This window comes from Mustela nivalis, assembly GCF_964662115.1.
Source record: "Mustela nivalis genome assembly, chromosome: 16".
NCBI classification, from domain to species: domain Eukaryota; kingdom Metazoa; phylum Chordata; class Mammalia; order Carnivora; family Mustelidae; genus Mustela; species Mustela nivalis.
The window spans coordinates 57,998,552-58,017,237 of NC_139035.1; the positions used below are offsets into that span (position 1 = coordinate 57,998,552).

At 51.6% G+C, this 18,686-nt stretch overlaps 1 protein-coding gene across 2 annotated transcripts in view; it reads left to right on the forward strand.

Moving 5' to 3' along the window:
- Positions 1-8,939: 8,939 nt before the first annotated feature.
- Positions 8,940-18,686, forward strand: part of MTARC2 (mitochondrial amidoxime reducing component 2) — a 31,746-nt gene continuing 21,999 nt past the window's right edge. Inside the window, exons 1-3 of one of the 2 annotated variants that reach the window (XM_082703043.1) lie at positions 8,940-9,552; positions 14,692-14,865; positions 17,743-17,905. In XM_082703043.1, the coding sequence (XP_082559169.1) occupies positions 9,266-9,552; positions 14,692-14,865; positions 17,743-17,905 (624 nt within the window). In that variant the 5' untranslated portion in view covers positions 8,940-9,265. The remainder of the gene's footprint in view (positions 9,553-14,691; positions 14,866-17,742; positions 17,906-18,686) is intronic. The other variant, XM_082703042.1, reaches the window with a different exon arrangement.

Genomic DNA, 18,686 nt, shown 5'->3' on the forward strand with positions numbered 1-18,686 from the left:
CCCGAGTGAGGTGATTTTTTAAAAAATCTGAAGTGACTGATATTAACTCAACTTATTGTGATCTTTTCACAATAAATACGTAAATCATTATGTTGTATACCTTAAATGAGTATAATCTTGTATGTCAATTATCTCTTAATAGAACTGGGGGCAAATGGGAGGGAACGTACACATTGCTGGTGCGAAATGTAAGATGAGGCAGCCACTGTGGGAAACAGAGTGGCAGTTCCTCAGAACAGTTAAATGTAGAGTGGCTATAGGACCCACCAAATTCCACTCCAGCACATACACAAGAGAATCGAAAATACATGTTCTCGGGGGCACCTGGGTAGCTCAGTCGTTAAGTGTCCTTTCGGCTCAAGTCATGATCCCAGGGTCCTGGGATTGAGTCTTGTATTGGGTTCCCTGCTCACCCGGAAGCCTGCTCTTCCACTCCCTCTCCATTCCCCCTGCTTGTGTTCCCTTTCTTGCTGTCTCTCTCTGTCAAATACATAAATCAAATCTTAAAAAAAAAAAAAAAAAGAAGTATGTTCTCAGACAGCTTATACACCAATGTTTACAGCAAATGATATATAGCAGCACGATTTATAATACCACAAAGTGAAGACTGATGAATGGACAGACAAAATGTGGTCCGTGTGTACAATGGAACATTTTTCCGCACAGGAAGGAATGAAGGACTAACACATACAACAGTAGGAGAGGGACCCCAAAAACCTTCTGCTAAATGAAGAAACCCAAACACAGAGGCCACATGTTGTATGATTCCACTGTGCAGGAGTTCAAAGCAAACAAACCACCATCAACAGCCAAAAAACAAAATGTCCGGAATAGCCAAATGCATGAGGACAGGAAGCAGACTAGCGGTTGCCAGGGACTGGGCAGGGCGGGAGGGCGGGGTGGTGGGGAGAGGTATCGGGGTTCTTTTTGTGGTGATGGAAATGTTCTGGAAGGAGGTAGAGGTAATGATTGCGCCATAGAGTGAAGATACTAAAACCCACTGGATTGCACACTTCATGGCAGACTTTATGCTACATGAATTGCATCTTAATTAAAAAAAGAACATGACTCTGCTCGCAACCCCAGTGTTGTGGAGTAAATCGCACTTGTGCCATCATTTTCTGGTCATATTTACCAAAGATGTTCAAGACTTCTGGAGCCCTGCAATAGTAAATACATATAAGAAAGGCAGCCTGGGAAAGAGAGGTTATTCTGAGGCAGGTGATGGGTGAGGAGGCTCTTTGCCTCATCTTTTCTGGGGGCAGGGAGTGGAGTGGGAAGGCTGGATGGCAGTGGCTTTTTAGGGGCTGGGATTGCATTTGGAGAGGAAGCCCAAGGAGAAGGAGATTCTCTTCCCTTCCCAGATGGCTGTATCCTGTTGGAGGCTTCATCCTTCACTTTGACCAGGGAACACGCTGCTCAGATGAAAAACCCATCTTCCCACAGCAGCCAAAGAAAACAAACGCAGAGAAAAAGCCACTGAAAACTGAGGGGAAGTAGCATTCTGCATCCTGGCTGATAACATCCTCAAAATCTAAGCCGCGAAGACACACGGCCCTGGCCTGGCCACTGGGGGATCTGGGGAACTTGGGGGACACTCGGGACCAGACTGGCCAGACACGAGGAGGGCCCTGGTCCTCAGTGTCACTGGCCCAACTCCACAGCTTTGCTCTTGACCTCAAAGAGACCAGTGTCCTTAACGTCAAAAGGATCAGTGTCCTTCCTGTATACAGGTAGAGGACAGCAAACTGTTTGGGTCATCTCTGCGTATGTCCCCCTGAGATACACAAGCAAAGGGACAGTCCCAGCTAGGGGATGGCCACCTGACTAGAAGCGATGTGGGAGACATTAGAGGTCTTTAACCTGCGGCACGTTGACAAATACTGGAGGCAGACAGAGTGTAATGTTCCTCCAGGAAGCTCCTAACTATCTGAGCATTAATACCTTGCTAGAGGGAGAAGCAACCTTCGTTTGACAACAGCAAGGCCTCCCGCATCCAGTGAGTCTTCTTTAAAAGAGGAAAATCCTTTTGGAACTTCCCTTGTCTTTACTCCCCGCTCCACACACCCCAAAGTACAGAACCAGTTGCCCCCACAATCCCGGGGCAGCGGGGAGCCGCAGGGAGAGGAAGGCAGCAGCTCTTTTCTGTCCTCAGGTCTTGTCCCCGTGGATTAATGAAACCACCGCCATTTTGCACCGAAGACGTCTCAAGAATTCCTTCTTGGCCGTGGCTCTGGACAACCCCCGCCAAGCCTCACTTACGTTCCAGAACTACATCAGGAGGACTTCTGCTGAGACAGGCACATCTCAGCTCCTTTCCTGAGGCCCCACCTTTCTTGTGGCCAGGAATGGTGGGGCCACATGTTCGTGGCACCCTATCTTCCTGCGGACTGGAAGTCTGTCCTCCTCTTCCACCAAGGAAAGTGTGTGGAAACCACCACCATGGGGACCTGCTTCTTTCTTGCTGGGTGGGTGCTCTTATGGGAGGGAGACAAGAAACCTTGGCTAATGCAGGAATGGACCTCTTTTCCTACTTTCGACCAGGAATGCAATAAGAACCCAATAGCATTCTGTCTCTGACAAAGGTTTATGGACTGCAAAGCATTATTCAAATGTCTGGGGTAGTATAGAGTGTGGGTCTGTTTCTCCTCTTCTATTTCGAAATACTTGGCCTGCAACTGGCTCTTAGTCCTGACCCTTCCCTGTGTTGGGCCAAGGGAAGCTGAGCCTTAGGACTTACTCCCCAGGAAGGAAAGGAGGGACTCCTTCCAGGGCCTGTAGAACCTGCTCCAAGCACTTCCTCCCCCCCCCTGCTCTCTGAAACGCTGATCACAGCGCTCCCTGGTGGAACCTCTGGCAGACCCAGGGCAACCCCAAAGACCCAGAGGGCTCAGGTTGGACTGGGGAGGGCAGGGACCAGGGTGTTGATGCCTACAGAGACAGGCTCCAGTCAGGTGTTCCCGGCTGCTGTCATGCAGAACACAGACTTCTCATTACCAGATATTTTGATGTTTCAGGACAAGCCAGAAACTGCCCTATTTGAAAAACCAAAACCAAAACTGAAAACCAATTCTACAAGCCAAAGAAAACAAGCATTGGGAGGTTTGGGCTGCAAACCAACAGGAAAGCTTGATTTTTGTAGAAGAGACCAAACACTGATAACAGTGAATTCCAACACATAAACAAAGAATACTCTTGGTAATGGAAATAGTTTCCATAAAATATAAAAGTCACCACTATGAACATATTTGACAAGGAGAAAAAAAGAAACAAGCTTATTCACTTGCTTCTGAATTTTCCCATACATTTGCTTGTTACGCCATTTTTTAAAACTTCTTATATTAACCAACAGAAACTAAGAAGTTTCAATAAAAATTATGGGAGGAAAAATACAAAATAGAAAACAAAATTTATAAGTTATTTTTTTCCTGCTATTTGGGAAGAAAAAAACAATTCATCCCAAAGGTACATATTCACCAGCTTCCAGAATACCAAGGTCCATGTGGTTTTGTTCGAACTTTTTTAGGAAAGAAATTCATACAACGTGCAATTTTTGCACAATTTGGCCTCATCCTGCCTGATGGCTTCACCTGCTACTATTTCCTGTGCTGCTCTGATCATCATGCAAAACTTTTTCTCCAAAGCCATTTCAGGGTTTTTTGAGAAGCTCTCTTTCTCTTTGAGGTCTTCTCTTTTCTCTTTTTATATTTTTTTCTAATTTTTCTTTTTTAAGATTTTACTTATTTATTTGAGAGAGAGAGAATGAGAGGGGAGAGATCAGAGGGAGAAGCCAACTCCAAGCCAAGCAGGAAGCCTGATGTGGGACTCTGATCCCGGGACTCCAGGATCCTGACCTGAGCAGAAGGCAGTTGCTTAACCAACTGAGCCAACCAGATGCCATCTTTTCTATTTTTTAAAGCTCCTATGCATTCTTCAAAACCCAGTTTACATGTTGCCACCCACCAACACCCAGATTACATGATGTCTCCGCAGGCCTTCGGATGCAGAAATGGATGAACACATCATCGATCTTCTGACATTGGGAGTCTACCCAAAGGTGGGCTGTGTCTCTGATGAGGCATAAAGCATTGAAAACACCTCATAGAAGCTGGTAGGATAGGTTTTTGGTCTGTTTTGCTCCCCCAGAGTTTGGTACACAGCCAGACTCATATAAGTAGGATAATTTAAAAATATACTGTAAAAATACTTTTATTTTTGAATTTTTGGAGTTTTTTTAAAATAAGTATTGATTTTCATGGTTCAGAATGCGAAAGATGTTTCTGTCTCTTCCTTGTTTCCAACCGCTCAGTTTCTCTTATCAGTAAATACTAATTTTTAGATATCCTCTGGATGAAGTTCACGTTCTTTTACACAGTGAACTCCTTCTACGACCTGGACTTGTTCATCTCCCCAGACCTCTCCCCACACTTAGCCTTTGCCCTTTATTCTCCAGCCTGTACTAAACGTAGCGGCTCAGAATGCTGTGTTCTCTGTGACCCGCTCCTGCTACCCTTTCATCAGTTAGTGGAAGGTTTCTGGCCAGCCCGGCCCCAGCTTCTCTGTCGCAGTGGGGACCCGCTGTCCAGAGGCTCCGAGAGCCCTCCATCGCACCCCGCCCCCCGTTCTCCTGATCGCCCCGTTCCTGAGGTAGAATCCTAGTAGGCTCCTGCTTCACGGAGATCTGAGGCTCCTTAATCATCATTAAAGGCTCAAGACCAGAGGCCAACACACAACAGGGCTGGATGAAAGCTGCTGTCTCCTGGACAACACTTGGCCATTCTCCTTGTTCTCGAAACTGCAGCCTCAGGAAGTCCTGGGACTGGTGATTGGAAACTGAGGCTTCACCTCCGTGGTATGCGTCCCCAACCCCACGTCTAACAAAGGGGACGTGTCTCCTCCTGGCAGCCTGAAGGAGGTGGCCGGCTCACACACAAATTACCCCTGGAGCTGGTGGTTCCCCTTCTTCCACTCTCTCCCTGGGCACGGCTGGTCACACTGGTGTGACCAGCCTGTGGGTGTGAGGTGGCATTTTTTACTGTGAATGAGTAAAACAGCATTTTTGTTTCATTTCATTATCAGTCTCCTGTGACTCTTATTAGCAGAGGTTAGTGTCCCTGAGTCCAGTCAACACGCAGACACCGAAAAGCTAGATTTTCTCCTCTAAACCCTAAAAGGCTGATTCTGAACCATGATGAATTTGCCTTGATCCGTCCTCTCAGGGGGGCTTTATAGACCACCGGTCCCTACCTACGCCTCGACTCTTCACCACAACCCCCTGCCCTCCCAGGGCCATGTGCCTCTGTCTCTCAGACTTCAGCCCCTACCTCACTGGATGCCAAATCATTCTGTAAATCGTGATATCCTGTAAAATGCAAAGTGTTGTGAACATTAGCATTTTTGTGATTATTACTCAGATTCTTACTGACACAAAATTCACATATAGTGACTCCAGGGGGTCACAAAAGCCCACTATGTATGTATCTTGAACAAGAACCCAAAGACCCTAAATGAGGCTACTTTTTTTTTTTTTTTTAAGATTTTATTTATTTGATAGAGCACAAGCCAGGGGAATGGCAGAGAGAGGGAGAAGCAGGCTCCCCACTGAGCGGGGAGCCTAATGAGGGGGGCTCCATCCCAGGACCCCGGGATCATGACCTGAGCTGAGGCAGATGCTGAACCGACTGAGCCACCCACTTTTTAAAAAATCATTTTATTTACTTAAGTTTCAAGTTCAAAAATCTCCTTAAACTTTTTAAAAGATTTAACTTTTTTTTTTTAAAGATTTTATTCATCTATTTTGAGATAGAGCAAGATAGACAGAAGTAGAGGGAGCAAGATAGAGAGATAGAGCATGAGCAGTGGGGAGCAACACAGGCAGAGGGAGAAGCAAGCTCTCCACTGAGTGGGGAGCCTGATACAGAGCCTGATCCCAGGACCCTGGGATGAGGACCTGAGCCAAAGGCAGACGCTCAACCAAGCCCCCAGGTGCCCCAAGATTTTTTACTTTTAAGTAATCCCTATAGCCAGTGTGGCGCTTGAACTCACAACTCGGAGATCAAGAGTCGCAGGGGTGCCTGGCTGGCTCAGTGGGTTGAGTGTCAGACTCTTGGTTTAGGCTCAGATTGTGATCTCAGGCTAAACCACCCTGCCCTTAAGCTCCGTGCTCAGTGGGGAGTCTACAGGAGTTTTTCTCTCTCTCCCTCTCCCTCTGCAGCTCCCCTGCCTCCCCTCACACTTGTGCTCTTTCTCTCTCTCAAAATAAATAAATAAAACTTAAAAAAAAAAAGTCACATATTTCCTCCTCTGAGCCAGCTAGGCACCCTTAAAAAATTTCCTTTTATACTCATTTTACATAGTTTCTTCTTCTTCTTTTATTTTTTTATTTTTAAGATTTTATTTATTTATTTGACAGACAGAGATCACAATTAGGCAGAGGCAGGCAGAGAGAGAGAGGGGGGAGAAGGCTCCCCGCGGAGCAGAGAGCCTCAGGTGGGCTCGATCCCAGGACCCTGGGATCACGACCTGAGCCGAAGGCAGAGGCTTTAACCCACTGAGCCACCCAGGCACTCCTTCTTTTATGTTTTAAAGATTTTATTTATTTATTTGATAGAGGGAGAGAGAGACACACAGTACAAGCAGGGGCAGCAGCAGGCAAAGGGAGAGGGAGAGCGGGAGAAGCAGTCGGGAAGCTCTATCCTAGGACCCTGGAATCATGACCAGACCTGAAGGCAGTTAACTGAGACATTTTAAGTTTTTTTAAGAACTTAAAAAAAAAAAAAGCAATATTTTGCTTGAGATCGGCGCTCTGGAGCTATGGACACTCCAAAGACTTTTCTTACCCCTGGACTAGCAGGTGAAGGGAGCTTTTTATACCAGCTCTTATGCCAATAAAAAACTTCAAGTCCACGTTTTATTACTGGGGTAGCCTCTCCCTTATTCACAGGGTTCAAGGTCTGTAATAGCTCATTCTTACTACTGATGATTTTGCAGTTTCAGCCAGGTTGTCACAGGGCTTGGCTGAGCTCAAGCCGTCAGTATATTGCTTCATTCCATTATTCTATTTTTTTTAAAGATTTTATTTATTTATTTGACAGAAAGAGTGATCACAAGTAGGCAGAGAGGCAGGCAGAGAGAGAGGGGAAAGCTGGCTCCCCGCTGAGCAGGGAGCCCGATGTGGGACTCGATCCCAGGACCCTGAGATCATGACCTGAGCCGAAAACAGAGGCTTAACCCACTGAGCCACCCAGGCGCCCCCCCCCCCATCATTCTATTCTTTTAGGGGATCCTCGCTTGCTCAGTCAGTAGAGTATGTGACTCTTACTCTTGGATTCTAAGTTGGTTTTTTTTTTTTTTAAAGTTTTATTTATTCATTTGACAGAGAGAGAGAGATCACAAGTAGGCAGAGCAGCAGGTAGAAAGAGTGGGGGAAGCAGGCTTCCCACCGAGCAGAGAGCCTCATGCAGGGCTCGATCCCAGGACCCTGAGACCATGACCCGAGCTGAAGGCAGAGGCCCAACCTACTGAGGCACTCAGGTGCCCCTCGGCTTTTAAGTCTGAGCCTCACATTAGGCGTAGTGAATACTTAAAAATAAGTAAAATCTTAGGGGCACCTGAGTGTGTCCCTAAAAGCGTCTGACTCTTGATCTGGGCTCAAGGTCAGTGTGCGCAACAGACCTCATCATCTTTCTCCCCGGATCATCTCCTTCCCTTGAGTATTTTTTTTATCTCAGAGAATGGCACACCCTACCTGTCCCCAGCTGAGCGGGAGAGCTGGGATGCTGACTCCTTCCCTCCCTCTCTCCCTCCGACTGTCACCACCTCTTGCTAAGTGTTTCCCCGCCATCTATCATGTCTGCACCCCTATCTCATCTCCACATCTCCACATCTCCCCCATCTCATTTCCCCTGATTTGGGATCATTTTGGCCCAAACTACAGCCTTTGCTTCTCATCAACCCACCTTTGGGGTTAGCCCTTCTCGAAGTGGTCAGTGTCGCCTTCCAGCACCCAAGTCTGACCATGTGCCGGTGAGTCTCCACATGAACGTGAGACTCGGAGCATCTCGATTTGGCCCCTGCCCAGCTGTCCTGCCTCAACTCCCAGCCCCAGCTGCGTGGGAGGTACCTGCTCAAGTTGCTGAACAGCTGCTCATCGCCACATCCTCACGACCCTTGCATTTCTCTGAGCGCGGTGCGAGCTTCTGCTCTGGCCCAGAATCCCCTATTCTGTCCCCTCTCAACCCTTCATGTGTTCCAGGCTCAGCTCAAAAGCTCCCTCCTCTGAAGACACCACTGTCGGGAGATAGAACTGCTTTTCTGTCTCCACTGCATCTTGTCCATGCCTCCTCTTCCGAGCAGTCTGCCAGGGGCTCCCTAAGCTCCTGGATGGGCAGCTTCTTTGAAACTTTACATGGCCAGTGCCAGTCTAGGGCAAAGCCTGGCGAATGACCTATACATGTGTGTTAAGGAACAGATGTTTTAATAAGGAACCTTTTCCCTGTCGGGGAGCTCCCATCTAGCGAGAAGGATGGATTCACAGACAACCTCCACCTGACAGCAGGCTCCGGCTGGGGAAGGGCTCTGGCTGTCTTCTAGAGTCTGGGGAGGAAAAGGAATCAGGGGCACTCCTCATTCACAACAGCGTGCTCCACACAGATATCCAAGACTTGCTGCTGAGCTTGATGAGACTGTGTGGTTCCTGAAGAGGCTAATTCCGTTGTCTGGAGTTTCCAGCAGGGGTGTTTCCATCGCGCGGCGTATGCGCCCCCAGGGCTGCAGGTCTCAGCGGGATCTGCCCGAGCGAGGAGTTCGCGAACACTGAACACCTCCCACCCCGCAGCCCACGATCCGCTTCCCGGTTCGGTTCGGAACGCGCGATCCCGCAGCCGGGGAAGGGGGGCTGCGTCAGAATCGGGGCGTAGGGGAGCGGCGGGGGGGATGTGGGGAGCAGCGGGTGGTCCCGCGAGGGGCGACCCTGGCGGTGCAGGCAGGGGGCGCCGGCGCGGGGCCGGTGAGCAGCCCGGAGAAGGCGGGCGGTGCGGGGGCGGTGGGCGCGGGCGCTCTCCGCCCCACATCCGGTGACGGCGCGGCCTCAGGCCTTGCGCGCGGGCCGCAGGGAGGGCAGGGCCGCAGGGACGACAGGGCCAGCCCCGAGCCGCCGCGCCTCTTCCCGCCCGCCGCCAGCCTCGAGCGCCCCCGCGCCCCCCGCCGCCCGGGCCGCTACGCGGGAGCTGCCGCCGCCGCCGCCTTCGTCTCCGCCCGCTGGGCCATGGGCGCCGCCGGCTCGTCCGCTCTGGGCCGCCTCGGCCTCCCCGCGCCGCGCCTCCCGGCGCCGTCCCGGCCCGCCTGGCTCGGGGCGGCCGCGCTGGGACTGGCCGCCGTGGCGCTGGGGACGGTCGCCTGGCGCCGCGCGCGCTGCAGGCGGCGCCGGCGGCTGCGGCAGGTGGGCACCGTGGCGCAGCTCTGGATCTACCCGGTCAAGTCGTGCAAGGGGGTGCCGGTGAGCGCGGCCGAGTGCACGGCCTTGGGGCTGCGCTGCGGCCACCTGCGGGACAGGTAGGCCCGGGGCCCGGGCTGCGCCGGACCTGCCCGGGACGGGGTGGAGGGCGGGCGGGGGGCTCGCGGGGAGGAGTCGGTTTGCATGTTGCGTTTCCTGGGTTGTTGGTTGGACGCTTTGCTTTTGATCCTTGAGCGGGGAAGGTCAGTTCGTGTCTGGTTGCGATTCGGAAAGGTAGGTAGCGTGAAGGACGGGGGCTGACCGGGTTATCGCCAAGTCTCCGGCTAGTTCTACGCTTTCTGATTCTTGGTCTACGGCACAATAGTAGAAAATAAAGTGCTGTGGAGGAGCACACGTGAGCAGAAGGCGGCAGCGCTGAAACCAAGTCTCCTTCAAGGACACTGACTTTGGTCTCCTGAAGTTTGCTCCTCCCACGTCTGTCTGTCGCCAGTCCTGGAGCAAGTGCCTGGGAGACCCGGGAAGGGGGCGGGGGAGACTTGATCCACTTTCATAAGTAATGAGCCGGTGAAGGTTTGTGTTGGGAAGAGGGGGTATCAAGGGCATCACAAATGTAGTATTCGCCCTGAAGAGAATACTGTGCCCCTCTCCCTAGAGGCAGAGTGGTCCTTGATGAAGAACTCTGGGTAAATAAAATCTGTACTCACATAAGGGCCGGCATATGGAAGTTCCATTCACTTCCCTTAGAGAAGAATGGGTGTCCTGTCATTGAACTCATCCCTGCCTGAGGCCGCAGACCCTTACTCTCAGAATGGTGCAGCTGGGGGTCTGGAAGGCTCACTTGGTGGTGCAGCAGGCAACACTCCAGGAAGGGTGAACAAGGAAGAACAGAATCCCCTTCGTCGGTTCATTAGGGTTAAGATGCCTTCCTGTCCGGCTCGGGTGCTTCTGCTGTGGTCCTCTGTATCCAGAGGGTGGGGACGTTTGCAAGTTGGTCATCAAAGAATCTTCTAGGAGGCTATCTGCTGCCCTGAGTTCACTCTGGGACACACGCATTCGCTCTTCTCAGCTGTCTTCTTTAAAAAATGTGGACCCTCACAGCTTCGAAAAACTTCAGCTTGTTTTAGAGCAGTGTTGTGTCTGCAGACCATGTGACTGTTGGGGGATTTTCCATCCTCCTGCACTCCGATTTCTAATCCTGGAGAGACTTTCATGTTTTGTGTTTGTTTTTAGTAATCTCTACCCCCCGCCCCCAACATGGTGCTAGAACTCAGGACCCTGACATCAAGAGTCCCATGCTCAACCAATGAAGCCAGCCAGGCACCCCAATCCTAGAGAGGATGGATGGATGGATGGATGGATACCTATACTTTATTCAGATTTTCCTGGTTTTCCCATAACATCCTTCTTTTTCTATCCTAAGATCCCCACCAGGATATATTTATAATTCCATTTGGATGTTGTGACTTCTTGGGCTTCTCTAGACTGTAATAGTTTCTCAAGCTCCTACTGTTTTTTTGATGATCTTGAGAGTTTTAAGGACTCCTGAGTGGGCATTTTGTAGAGTATCTTTTAGTTTGGGTTTGTGTGGTATTTTCCTTATGGTTGACAGAGATTATGGATTTTTAGGAGGATGAGCACAGAAGTAAAGTTCCATTCTCCTTGTATGATATCAAGGGTATACAACTTACCAACAGAACTTTTAAGTTTTTATTTAAATTCCAGTTAGTTAACATACAGTGGAATATTAGTTTCAGGCGTACAATATAGTGATTGAACACTTCCATGGGGACATCCCGTGGTCATCACAACAAGTGTCCTCCTTAATCCCCATCACTTATATAACCCATCCAACCTCCCCCCTCCCTCCCCTCTGGTGACCATCAGTTCTCTATATATAAGAGTCTGTTTCTTGGGGTGCCTTGGTGGTTCAGTCCGTTAAGCGTCTGCCTTTGGCTAGGGTCATGATCCAGGGGTCCTGGGATCAAGCCCCACATCATGCTTCTCCCTCTCTGCCTGCCGCACCCCTGCCCCCTCTGTGCACGTTCTCTCTCTGTCTGTGTCAAATGCATAAACAAAATAAATAAAATCTTAAAAAAAAAAATCTGTTTCCTGGTTTGCCTGTCTCTTTTTCTCTTTGCCCATTTGTTTTGTTTCTTCAGTCCCACCTGTGAGTAAATCATGTGGAATTTGTCTTTCTTGGACTGACTTGTTTTAGGAGAGGAGTGAGTGACCAGAGGAACTGTAACATTTCATGAGCCACTAGAGAGATTTTTTAAAAAAACTTTAATTTCCTGAGAGTCCTATCCCAGACCTGTGGAATCGGAGACACCCAGAGGGAAGCCACCTCGTGTAGTGTTAAGATCTCCCCGGGTGAACCTGATGCTATCATTAGAGGGTAGAATCTGTGGCATTTCGAAGAAGAGCACGTTTAGAGCGTATTCAAGTATGAAGGATTAGAAAAGCCTTCCTACTGCTGGGAAAACTTTAGGTGTAGGAGTTCTAGGCACCCTCCCCAAACTGGGAGAAGCAAGTTCTTGTGGCGAACATCTAGAGAAAGTCTCCTTGTGCTACTTCCTTCCCCACTTGAAGGACTTAAGTCATTTCTCAGAGAGATTTCCAGTTCTTGCCTGTCTCTCTTCGGATCATCTGAAGGACTATTTTCCTGCTTCTCATTGTCACTACTTTGCTGTGATTATTGCTTTTGTGGGAAGAAAGGATGTGTCCTTTGCTCTTCTGCTTCAGTGGGTGTCAGAACAGAAATGGAACTGTGTCCACTTCCCCTTGTGTTGAACAACACATGCTTGGGGGTGGGGGTGCGGCTAGGAGACTGGGAAGAGGTAGGGCGAGGCAGTGGGATGACCATGGGTTCGGTGCCACGTGTGCCTCAGACACAGACATCCTGTTCCATGGGTGACCTTACACAAGCCTCAGCACCGTCCTGTGCCCTAGACGTTATCTCCACTCTGCAAATAAAACCCAGCAGGATCAGAAAGGGTGAGTGTCTCACCCAAAGCAGCTGGGTGCTGGGGTGTGAACGCGGATGCCTGTGGGTCCAGCAGTCATGCACTTTCTGTGAAGCCAGTGTGATTCGCAAGGGCGAGGATTGCACGGAGGGGGAGACCTGCGCACGGTCATCGAAACTTCCTGAGCCTCATTTTTTGTTCTCATTTACAGAAGGAAGGGCTTGGACTTGATGAGATCAAAGACACTATTTAGTCTAGGTTTGATTTATTAAAGGATAATTGAAACTCAGAAACAAGCTAGAAAGAACTCTGCTGAGTGACTGCTAGTCTCTCAATGATAAAGAAACTGAAAGCAGCCTGGAATGCAGGAAAAGCCCTTTCGGATTTATTTATTTATTTATTTTTTTAAGGTTTTATTCTTTTGACAGAGAGACAGAGAGAGTACACAGGCAGGGGGAAAGGCAGAGAGAGAGGGAGAAGCAGGCTTTCTGCTGAGCCAGCCAGGAGCCCGATGTGGGGCTCGATCGCATGACGTGGAGATCCTGACGTGAGTTGCAGGCAGACACCCAACCACCCGAGCCGCCCGGACGCTCCTAAGCCTCTTGGAGTTAATTCCATTTTGAACCATTCTTAGAAGCTGGGCTCTTCCTCCATAAGGGCTCTGTCCTCAGATTTCTAGAACTATTTTGTTCAAAGCTCTTGACAAATTTGTGAATGTTTGGTTTGGGCACCCTGGACTTTGAGCTGGTTCAGAGTCCGTCCAGCAGAACGGACTGATTGCCTGATTGGCACAGAAGGTGGGAGGGTTGGCTGCCCTCCTCGACTTGGTAAATCCTGCTCTCCGTCGTGGGTGTGTATGACTCCATCCGTCCTAAATCTGCCCTGCCCTTCCGAAGCCAGCCCTTGATGCTCTCTGCACAGACTGTGATCTCCTGGAGAAACGAGTTCTCTGAGTTTATCTCACTGAGCGTCACTGCCCTGTGACTGTCTATGGCTGGGGCCTTGCTCCCCCTCCCCCACCCCCCTTCAGGCTCAGGCACTTCTGCTCCCCAGACCAGTTTCTAAGTTTAGACATGAGGTTTTCCAGCTGCCTCGGGCTCTGCTCCGCCACCCCTGTGATCACCCTGGTCACTGTTGTTCTTTTGGAGAATCTGAGCTCTGGCTTCTGCACCCGACCTCACACCGCACACTCCTGCTTTAGAAGTAAAAGAAGGTGTTAGTTTGGGGACCCCTTGGTTGTGAATAACTTTCTTTCAGATCTGGCGGGACAGAGATAATTATTCATTCACTGGGCGTAGAGGACAAGAGAGGACAAAGGCTGTGACCCCGTTGGGCAGGATAATGAGAGTGGTTGGGCTCTGCTACAGGCAGCAAGTCTTTATCTTTTATTGGTGTCTCTGTCCTTTCCTGGTGTTAGACAGCCTGCAAGTCGCCCCTTGACTTTCCACTGGCAGCAGGTGGCACAAAACATCCAGCTCCGCCCCCCTTTCTCACTGTGAGCCCCAGGGAAGGGCTGAGGCGGAGGTCGAGGGGGGACAAGGAGACTCGGCTCAGGGAGGGACTCACGGTCAGAACTCAACATGCAGACTCCTGCTGGCACATGGGTCTGGCCGGGTGCAGATCTCCGAGGGAGTCCTGTCGGGTGCTGGGGCATGTCGGAAGTTGAGGGTGCAGGCTTTGGCAGGATTAGCCAGAGCAGGGTCGTCCAGAACTCTGCACGCGGGATGAGACTGGAAATAGGAACAGGGCCCAGCCCCAAGGGAATGGAGCAAAGTAGCAGGAATGCCCTTGGTCGCAAAACCCCATAGCGAACAGGCCAGACCACCCCGGGGAGCCCAAGACCCTGGGAAGGAAAAAGATGGCTTCTCAGGGGGATGGAGGTTTGGAAAGCTTTTGCTTTCAGCAGCTGCTTGGAAACCAGTGCCTTCCTCATGCACTGCCCTGTGCTCTGTGTCGATGGTGTTGAAACTTACTTTTTCGAGGGGGAGCAACACTTTTAAAATATCTTTTAGTCATCAGATCCTTTGTGTAGTGTAACTCCGGAATGTAGATAAAAGCGTAGTGGACCTCCCCAGGCCAGGCTCCCTTCCCCTTCCCAGGAAGGCTTAGTTCTCCCCCTAGGTGTGATGTGGTGTGAAGACAGAGCCTAGAACAGCGGAGGTAAGTGGCTTCTGACCCAGCCCCTGGTTTGTGGGGGCTTCCTGCTCTGCATCAGAATATGGGCATGGAGAGGGGAAGAGGTTTTCTGACTCGTTCCTGTGTGTTCCTCGGCAGGTTTTGGCTGGTGATTAAGGAAGATGGGCACATGGTCACTGCCCGGCAGGAGCCTCGCCTGGTGCTGGTGTCCATCACCTATGAGGGCAACCGCCTGATCCTCAAGGCCCCGGGCATGGACCAGCTGGCTTTGCCGAGCGAGCTGCCTTCCTCAAACAAGCTCTGGGACTGCAGGTGCTCTTTCTGGGGCCGCTGGGGACGTGCGGCGGACGCGCTTTCCCGTAGGCTCCTCCGTGCACCTGTCCCGCCGCAGTGTGTATAGTAGGTGATGAGTTTGGTGAAGGAAATACTGAAGAGAAGTCTGGCCAGGGCTGGGATCGATCCAGTGGTCAGGGCTAGTGGGCGAGGCAGAGGACGGTTTTCAGGGTCCCTGGGATTTCTTTTCTCCGGTGTGGTGAGGCAGGCAGAGGTGCAAATGATGAGGATGAAGAAAGACCTTTCCCGTGGTCACGGGTCCCGGGGAACAGGAGGCTTGGCCTGTCGCGTGGGGCCGCACACAGGAGCGGCGGTATTGGTCAGAAGGGGGGCTGTGCTGGGGGGAGGTGGAGGGATAGGAGCGAGAGACTTTTATTTTTAAAGGTTTAATTTATTTATTTGAGAGAGAGCAGGGAGAGAGAGCGCGTGCACATGGGCAGTGGGGAGGGGCAGAGGGAGAGGGAGAAGCGGGGGCAGGCCGATGGGAGACTCGATCCCAGGACCCCAATATCATGACCTGAGCTGAAGGCAAATACTTAACGGACTGAGCCACCCAGGCGTCCCTACGAGAGCCCGGACTGTGGTTTCCACAGGAAGTACCAGGCGAGGCGGGGTAAAGAGCCTCGGGGTTGGCTATTTGAGTCATTTCAGTGGGCTCTGGGGCCTAGAGGCTGTCTTTGGGTGGCTGGTACCTGGCCCTGGGTGGCTAGCGCCAGGGGACAGTGGCCTGGGCTGAAAGAGCCCAGAGTGGAGGTGGTTGGACTGGTTGGTACCACGGGAAAGGTAAGTTTCCTACCTGTAGGCATCAACTAGCCCTGGTGGGGGTGGGGGTCGGGGGGCGCTTCCTTCCACATCAGCAAGACCCCAGGATGCAAAGCATTAAGAATGTGGGAAGCAGGGGTGCCTGGGTGGCTCAGTGGGTTAAAGCTTCTGCCTTTGGCTCAGGTCATGATCTCAGGGTCCTGGGATCGGCCCCGTGTGGGGCTCCTTGCTCAGCAGGGCGTCTGCTTCTCTCTGTCTCCCTGCTGTTCCCCTGCTCGTGCGCATGCACTCTCTCTGTCAAATAAATGAGATAAAATCTTTTTTTAAATGTGGGTTTTGCATAACGTTCTGAGAGAGTGGAAGAAGCTGGGGTGGTGGAGGGGAAGGTGGCCCCTGCTGTGGGGATGAGGGAGTAAGGACTGGTCCGGGGGCGGCGTCCAGGAGTGGGAAGGGCGCTGCAGACTTAGCGTTCCCTTGCCCGCTGGCTGCTTTCTGGTTTTCAAAGTGCCAACGGGAGGCTCACCTGGCGGACGGAACTGGGACAGAAGTGTGTGCCCTAGCACGGGTGTTGTTGTGAGGGGTTGAAGAATGTTCTGGACCCGGGAGCGGGTGCTTCAGGAACTCGTGAACGGTGGGGTCGAGTCTGCCCCAAGTAGTCGGTTGTGTGACGAGACTCCTAGAGGAAAGGCTGAAGGCCAGGAGGGACCTTGGGGAGGCTTTGGGACTGAGCCGGGAATAAGTCCGGGGTCAAGAGGGGCTCCACTAAGAGGGTTTAGAGAGAAGAAAGAGGCCCACGACACCTGAGGGCAGAGTTGAGATTTGACAGGAGATGGGAGAGTCTAAGGGTCAGAGTGGGCCTGGGGGCGTCGGAGCCCAGGGCTTCATCTGGTCTGGAGTACCTCGTAAGCGCACATCGATTCCGTCCGGTATGTCGCGCCGGGAGGCCTCAAACCAGGGCAGCGCTAGAGGAGGTGCAGACCCTCTCATGGTATGTGAGGGTCTCTGCGGGCAGGGATGCTTGGAGAGAATCAGATCCTCCAATCCCATAAATGCTTGTCTCTCGCTGCAGTCTGAGTCGCACCCACAGGGCGAGCCTCCTCCTCTCCCTCCTCCCCTCTGTACGCAGGAAAGGCTCCTCCACCCGCGTCTTAATGGGGAGCATTGCTCTGTGGGGGGGGGGACCTGTGGGCCCGAATAATGGGGAGCGTTGGTGCTGATGAAGAGAAACTCTAATGACAGGGACCATCATTCTACAGGTCGGGGGTTCCACACGCTACAGCGAAGGGGCCACTGATCAGATTGTCGCTCACAAGGAATAAAGTTGATGCCGAACGTTATCTTATTCCGGCAATCAGTAAGAGTCATGCACAGACATATGGATATACTATAGGATTTGTTAAGAAATTAATTTTAAATGAAATTTTACTTTTTATGCTAATCAAATTCTTGTTCATAATTACTATTTTTTTTTCAAAGTAGGCTCCATGCCTAACATGGAGCCCAGTGTGGGGCCCGAACTCATGACCCTGAGAACAAGACCAGAGTTGAGACCAAGAGTTGGTCTCTTAACTGGCTGAGCCACCCAGGTGCCGCCAAAATACTTTTTTTTTTTTTTTTAAAGATTTTATTTATTTATTTGACAGAGATCACAAGTAGGCAGAGAGGCAGACAGAGAGAGGGGGAAGCAGTAGGCTTCCTGCTGAGCAGAAAGCCCCATGCGGGGCTCAATCCCAGGACCCTGAGATCATGACCAGAGCCGAAGGCAGAGGCTCAACCCACTGAGCCACCCAGGCGCCCCGCCAAAATACTTTTTGATGAATGGTTACTGTGTAGCAAATACTGCTTCTGAAGCAGAGTCTGCATTTTACCCCAATCTCAGTCTTCGGTAGGCATGTTAGGGTTTGCAAGACTTTTCCCTGGGGCACGTTCCGCTGCCTCCCCTTCTGTTTCTGTCGGCCTCACGCTCTTGGCCTGAGGACCACGTCCTGGCGCTCCGGGATGGGCAGGTCCCAGCGGTCCGGCGGTCCCATCATTGAGGCCATCTCAGCATGCTGCGGCAGGACGGTGACCTTGGCTCTCTGGTGACCCTTCCAGGCTCTTTGGTATGGACATCAAGGGCAGGGACTGTGGTGACCAGGCAGCTCAGTGGTTCACCAACTTCTTGAAAACAGAGGCTTTCCGGCTGGTCCAGTTTGAGAAGCACATGAAAGGAAGACCGTCCAAGGACATTTTCTCTGCTTCGGTGCCGGATTACCAGGTGAGCTTCCAGGGAACGGCCCTTTGCTTCCACCAGTCCCCCGCGCTGTGTCCGGCGTCCTTCTTACCCCCCAGGACCGCCTTTCTCGGGGCCCCGGTTAGGAAAGTATAGGGATGCCCAGGTGAGGGCGTCTGAGCGTGCGCCCTGGGCAGGTATAGGGGTTGAGGGGAAGCGGCTCTGAGCTGAGCCGGCTCTCCAGCACGCATGGTGGACAGATTGTGTCCCATACTGTGGAGGCAGAAGCCGGGGTGACCCCCGGTGAGATGGGGACTCAGGAGGCACGTTGGGAAGGGGAAGTGAGAAGTTCGTTTGGGACCGAACCAAGGTTCCTAAAATTACCGAGGCTGACTTTCTCCTGGGGCTCCCCTGGCCGTCTGTCTGGTGTGGTTATTTCAGGCACCAAAAAGCCACCTTTGGAGCGAGCCGGCTGCAGCCCAAAGCCCAGAGCCTTGGATTTTGCAGCGAGCTAGGGTTTAAGATGCAGGCTCCTGGGGCCCCTGGGTGGCCCGGTTGTTAAGTGACTGCCTGCGGCTCAGGTCATGATCCCAGGGTCCTGGGATCCAGCCCCACGTAGGGCTCCCTGCTCCGCGGGAAGCCTGCTTCTCCCTCCCCCATTCCCCCTGCTGGTGTACCCTCTTGCTAGGTCTCTGTCAAATAAAAAACTAATTGAAAAAAAAAAAAAAAAAAAAACAACCAAAGTGCAAGCTCCTCGGGCAGTTCTCGCTTTCCTCCCCGAGCCACAAGCTGTTTGAATGCGGGGATGACACCCCCGGCCCTCCCC